General features: G+C 30.3%; 2 protein-coding genes across 2 annotated transcripts in view; both read right to left on the reverse strand.

The window, feature by feature from the left end:
- LOC108742012 (peroxisomal acyl-coenzyme A oxidase 3) overlaps positions 1-1,614 on the reverse strand; it is a 24,261-nt gene extending 22,647 nt beyond the window's left edge. Inside the window, exon 1 of the mRNA XM_018477014.2 lies at positions 1,544-1,614. The gene's annotated coding sequence lies outside the window, so the exon portion shown is untranslated. The remainder of the gene's footprint in view (positions 1-1,543) is intronic.
- The window catches only part of LOC108742013 (probable cytosolic iron-sulfur protein assembly protein Ciao1), a 6,775-nt gene continuing 1,635 nt past the window's right edge, over positions 1,230-6,369 (reverse strand). The window contains exons 3-5 of the mRNA XM_018477017.2: positions 4,821-5,215; positions 1,696-1,985; positions 1,230-1,627 (exon numbers count right to left, since the gene is read on the reverse strand). Coding sequence (XP_018332519.1) covers positions 1,356-1,627; positions 1,696-1,985; positions 4,821-5,209 — 951 coding nt within the window. The 5' untranslated portion in view covers positions 5,210-5,215 and the 3' untranslated portion in view covers positions 1,230-1,355. The remainder of the gene's footprint in view (positions 1,628-1,695; positions 1,986-4,820; positions 5,216-6,369) is intronic.

Raw genomic sequence — 6,369 nt, forward strand, 5'->3', positions numbered from 1 at the left:
AAAAAAAAAGTACTCAGCATAAAAATAAAGTATTTTATTTTTTGTTTTTAAAAACATATTTTTTGTTACACCTAGCAGCCAGTAACAAATCGATGTCGCTCTTAAATACATTAATAGCCTCTAAACATGGCAAACAAAGATTTAAGTAAACTAAAAGTTCATTTTTAATTAGTTTTAATGAAGCTTTATTCTTGTCGTCCCGCCACTTTGCGTTCATAACAGAGAATACTCTTTCCGTAAATGCTGAAGTGGCCGGAACCAAAGTGACACTACTTTGAACAGATTTGGGAAATCAGGTTGTTCTGTAAATATGTCTTGTCATTTTTCTGTGCAATATTATTGATGTAAAAATACTCTGAATTTCAAATAATCGCTTACAAAATTACGATGTTTACTTAGGGCCTTAAATAAAGTATTTTTGCGTACTTTGTGTCTTGTAAAGTATAACGTACGCACAGTCGAAGTAGAGTACAATGCTTTATAATAAAGTACGGGTGGCAACCCTAGCCGTGGTCCAAGTGAACTGTTCTGTCCAGACGTAGATTATATCTCGACAGCGACTGGTTGTCAACGCAGCACTATCACTGAAGATGTCAGCCGCAGTAGCCGACGAAACGTCTGAACAGAATATTTCACTTGGACTACGGCCCTATAGACCGAATCTTTATTCTACTAATAATTGACTCGTTTATCTTGTATTGTATCTACGTTAGGATGGGTTAAGTTAAGTTGCACTGGTATCTTCTGTTTGTTGCTATTTACGGTGTGATAAGTCACAGTTGTTTTTGTATTTCCTGCTTTTCTCTGCAGTTTAATCATCATCATAAGGTCGTCAGTACTAAGAATGGATGGACACGCACCTCCACTCCTTCCTATCCTGAGCTAATCTTCGCATTTCCCTAAAACTAGAACATCCCACATCCTTAACTATTTGCGCATAGTAATCTAATCTAGATCTACCTCTACCCCTCCTAACTCCCGTTTCTGCCTCTAACTGTCACTGGCTAGACCTGTTTATCGAACTAAAAATGATTATTTAAATCATTGTGTTGCTTTTTCTCTTAGAAAATTTCTAATGCTAATCTACCGCGAACCCAATTTATAAATTTATTTAGTTTTACATACATACGATAAATAAAAACACCCTACTTTGCAACTGTCAAACCAATCGAATATTTTAATTTTATATTACTTTTTGTGCAGTTTATATGTTAAGTATAAACAAACGATAATGATTTATAGCATTTTAATAAAGGTATAAAAATAAATTTGCAGTTTCTAAAAACCTTCATTGAATGAGGAAATGCAAATTATAAAAAAGAAAAAATTCTACAGTGAACAAATATCGTATTTTATTAGATGGTTTGTAGTGGATCACGATCAACTTTAGAAACTGCAACATGGACATCGCCATTTAGTATCTCATTTTGAAGTTTTACTTGAAATTGCTTTAAAAATCCTCTTTCCGAGTCGCTGTGATTACAAAGTATTACAGAAATTCCTCGTTGCGTTGCATCTAAAATGTCGTGATGTAACATTTCACCTGTTAGATATAAATCTGCCTGAACTCCAGACAAAACTGAACTTCCAGATCCAGCGCACAAAGCTATGCTACTTATTTCACTTCCTAATGTCAAAAAAAAACGTCTTGATTTAATAGTAAATGACATAAGTTAAAACAATTACTAATCTTACGTTCAGTTTTATTTTTAGCCAACGCCAATCGTAAGTGTGATAATCCTGTAAGCGATTTTATGTTTGCTATTGCTGCTTCAATAGTAATGGGTTTCTGAAGAGTACAAAATCTTCCAGCTCCTTCTTCTGCATTATTTTCTTTTGGAGTTAGTGGAATTGATTTTGATAAAGAAAATGCACTTGCTAACCAGTCATTGACTCCCCCTTTTACGCAATCCCAACTTGTATGGGGAGAAAATACAGCGATCTTGTTTTTGATGCAATTTATTACAATACGCTGCTTCCAATCACTAAAACATTTTTATGATTTAAATTAAATAAAATTGTTAAACTAAAGAAAAATGAACTATACATTTTAATCTATTAGCCTAATAATCACGGAATAATTGGTAATTAAAATAATTAATTATGCAGCAGCGATGATTTCGCTGAAAATTCACCTAGATACTTGTTTCTGCTTACATCAACAAAAGTGCATTCTGACTAACTGATTTTACCTACCCAGTAGTAGGTACTTCTTTTTAAAATAATACAATCTTTTTTGCTGATTTTCGAAGTATTCTGTAACCTAGTCATTATTTAAAAATCTTATCGTCAATCATGAACTTTGCAACTGTAAGTTTAGTAGATAAACATACGTAAATTACAACTGTTGCATGTAAAAATTACTTTGATAGATAAAGAAATATTTTATCTTTATGTGCAGTCATATTAAATAAACCAACTACGTATATTTTCCGAACTATTCTACAAAAGAGAATTGAATTATTTCATTTTCCATTATTATTCTGGCTTTTTTCAAATGAATAAGCAATCATTTGAAACAAATACAGCGTTTGATATATTATTAATTCTAATATCTTATATTATCAATATGACTACGATTTTTGTATGTTCATCTCCAAAATTGAAAAAAATAAAAATTAAAAATTTAATGATTTTGTAAGTCATTTTTTAGCATATAGTTTAGATTTCTGAAAAATAAAAAAGGCATCATTTATCTGTTATTAATGAAATATCTATGATACTATAATTATAATTGATCAATGTTTTTATGATGATAATTGAATTGTTGTCAGTGGCAAATGCAGAATCTTTATCTGGGAAGGCCGTGCTCACGAAGAAATTCTATCGCCGTGACATGAAAATTGTAATAAATAAATGAAATGTGTTATTAGAAGTCTAAATTAGGATTTAAATTTTAGACACGTATCAATGAAAATAGTATGAAAGCCCCATAGCCTCCCCCCTAGATTCGCCACTGATCGTTGTGGAAAGATTATCTGATAAATTTACGTAATTTATATAGTCGTTATTTCCGCTACGGTGTATACCTATTGTAATAACTTATCTGCTTTTGTACGCAAAAACAATGGTGACAAAAATCTGCTGATACCAAATTGGAATTAAAATTTTAAATAACCCAATTAATTCTAAAAAAAGATTATTTTTAGAATTATAAAAAATCCGATTGGTAGTAAAATAAGTAGCGTTTCCGATTTTTAAATTAATTCTTTCCGAGCAGTTTATGAATATATGAATAAATTTGCAAATATAATTGAAAAATTATAACGTTTAAGTATTTTTAGATATCTGTATTTTTTAAAATAAAATACCTACGTATATACATATATGGTTTAAAACATATATACAAAGCTTTCTTCCTTTAAAAAGGCAAATCTGAATGAGGGTTATCGAAAACAAAAAATTATTAAATGTAGTCGGGAGGAACATAAAAATTCTGTTTCAAATGAACATTCGATGATTTTTAATAATTAAAAAGTAAAAGTAAAGCGTCCAAAATATTAAGGTAGGTATTTAAGAAGCATACAAAGAATTCACAAAAATAGTGTAAGATGGAAAGTGAAAGACCTTAAAGCCATCTGAAACACCCCCAATACCTATTATTTCAGGACAGTCCAGGAATTTCTTCTAATTATTTCCGCTTTATTTTTTTTCGCGTTTTATCTGTTTAACAGGATGTTATCTTTTAGTGACGCAATATAGTTATTAATACCTGTTAACTTCGAGTTTTCGTGACAGAATTAGCTCAAGTACTTTCCGTCAGTATTTCCATCAATTACCTAGCTAAATTTTCTACAAAAACGCCCTTTTTTCGTTCTTTATTTGATGTCATTTGCTGGCCATCAGCGCTTACGAATTATATCGCTATAATTGCTTATAACTTCAATATTTTCACAGATTACCATGTTTTGAGTTAATTTTCTAATTTTTCTTCAGCATCACATGACACAATTAAACCCATGAAGATAAGTAAAGTGTTGTGGAGGCCTAATGTTATACATACATAAGTAAGCGGGTACGAATAAATTTTCAGTTTGCATAACTCTCATTCAGAATGATATGAATTATCCATTTTCTTCGTCCTTTTCTATAATTTAATACTAAGCGATTTGTTAGTAATAAATAACAGTTTTAAGTAAACGATTATAAAAAATTTAATTATTTCTACCTTTGCATGATGAAAATATGTTTAAATACGATTAAAGAAACTCTTAAGATTTTATAAACTAACTTATGGGTCTTGCCTTAATGTTTATATTGGACAAACCCGCAGAAATTTTAAAAAACGCATTTTAGAGCATAAAAATAGTTATTCAAAGAACAAAACTGATTCAGCATTTGCTAGTCATGTTACTCACGAGGGGCACTCTTTTAACGATATTTTAGAAACAATTTTTCTTTATGCAATAAAGGGCAAAAATCAACTCTCTATAGAGAATCTTGAAATAAATAGATTTAATAAACTAGGATTAATTTTGAATTACCAAGTTGAAGTAGGTATTGTGATAAAACAATTAGGCAACTAACTAATTCGAAAAATGATTCAAGTATCTGTCGTAAATATTCACAAAACTATAAAAGGCATTATCATAATTTTTACTGCGTAATAAACAAACAAAAAGGTGCTTCGAATAGCCCCTTAAAGTCCGCTATTTTCCTGCTTCCTCCTTTAACTATTTCTTTGGATATCATGTTAAGCATTAGAATGGTATAACATTTACGATTAGACGAAGTGTTTCAAAACTACTATTCGTTCCTCCAATACATACATTACCTTAAATGCTAAAAGGAATCATTGAATTATTAGGAATTATATTTACGTCGATATGACGGTCTTCAGAGGACGAAAAATATTAGGATGGTAAGTTACTATAAGACCAGCATCAATGGTAACTGCTTCTTCAACAACGTTTTCGGTGAGATCGTTGGTTAGTAGTATTCTCTGGATTAGCTTATTTTCCATCGGATCAACTAGTAATCCCACATTATCCCAACTCTCCGCGTAACTTAGAGGTGCAAAGTCTTCAAGACGTTGAAGAATATCACTCAAGGATTTTCCCATGGGTAATTCGGTCATTATCCTTTCAGAAGTTATTCTAGCCGTTTGGAAACTATTTATTCGCAATGAATTCGTTTTTCTTGTAGTGAAAAATGTAGAATACTGGCGCACAGAACTCCTTATGAAACTCGCGATCAATCTTAAATGCATGTGAACCTAAAATAATATGCAGATATAAATAGTGTTAACAAAAAAAAGCATGATGCAAAAAACATAGTATAAATCTATATAAGACGNCTAATGAATTACAAGCAGTTCATCTTAATGACTTACGTTATAACAAACAAAAGATCTTTAGTTACAAAATTTTTATTGTAAAAATTATATTGCATTTTTATAATAAAAAATTGCAAATAAACAGGTGTGTTAATTATATGTAGTTGCGAGCATAATTAGCCCTCTTCAATTCGATTAATAATTTACATTGTACCTACGTGGTATATCGTAATCGAAATCAAAAGGAATAGAAAAAATGCTTTTTTTAACGTTCATATGCTCTAATAATGGAAAATATGTAGAACAACAGAAAAAATTACAGCATTTTCAAGGAAATATCTCATGAAATGTTCGGGCCTGGGACCCTCCCCCCCCTTTCAGGATCAGAACAACCGAACTTCTATATTTACATAAAGATGTTTTGTTAGAATTTATCAATTGTAGCGATAAAAATATCTTGTGTAAAACAAAACTAAAAACGTTGTTTGAAGAACTTCAGACAGTCTCGATTTAAGAAAAAAAGGCAACAGTTTTTGTCAACCATTTCTTCTTAAAATCAAGATCAGCTCCTGATGGCCCCAAAAGATTAATTAAAGAAACAAACAAATGAAAATTGATGCTGTCCTGACTCGCCATAAATACAACTTCCGTAGGAGAAGTCACCAGTCGTCATTGGAGATGGAAGGACCTTTGAAGAAGCTCGCCACTCGTTAAGAAGGACAGGATCAGTTCAATAAAGAAAAAATTCCAAACTTTCTATCTTTCTATTTTAATTAGTGCAATATCAATACATATCTTAATAAGATATACTTAAGAAACGTTTCTTTGTCATGAGATGTTTATTTTTTAATTAAAGATTAGAAAAGAAATTAGAAAATATTTAAGAAAAAATCTTTTTTCTTTCGTTTTTGTGCGAATTTTTTCATGTAATCAATTTTCATATATTTGTGGGTAAAAACAAATAAGTTGTAATAAATCCCATTATTCTCTCTTGCAATAAATTAAATAATGATTAAGCAAACTATAAGAAATAATTTTAACATTTCAAATACATATATTTTATTTGATTCATTAATAAAATACAAAGGACATTC

The sequence above is a fragment of the Agrilus planipennis genome, unplaced genomic scaffold (assembly GCF_000699045.2).
Source record: "Agrilus planipennis isolate EAB-ADULT unplaced genomic scaffold, Apla_2.0 scaffold303, whole genome shotgun sequence".
Lineage (NCBI taxonomy): Eukaryota > Metazoa > Arthropoda > Insecta > Coleoptera > Buprestidae > Agrilus > Agrilus planipennis.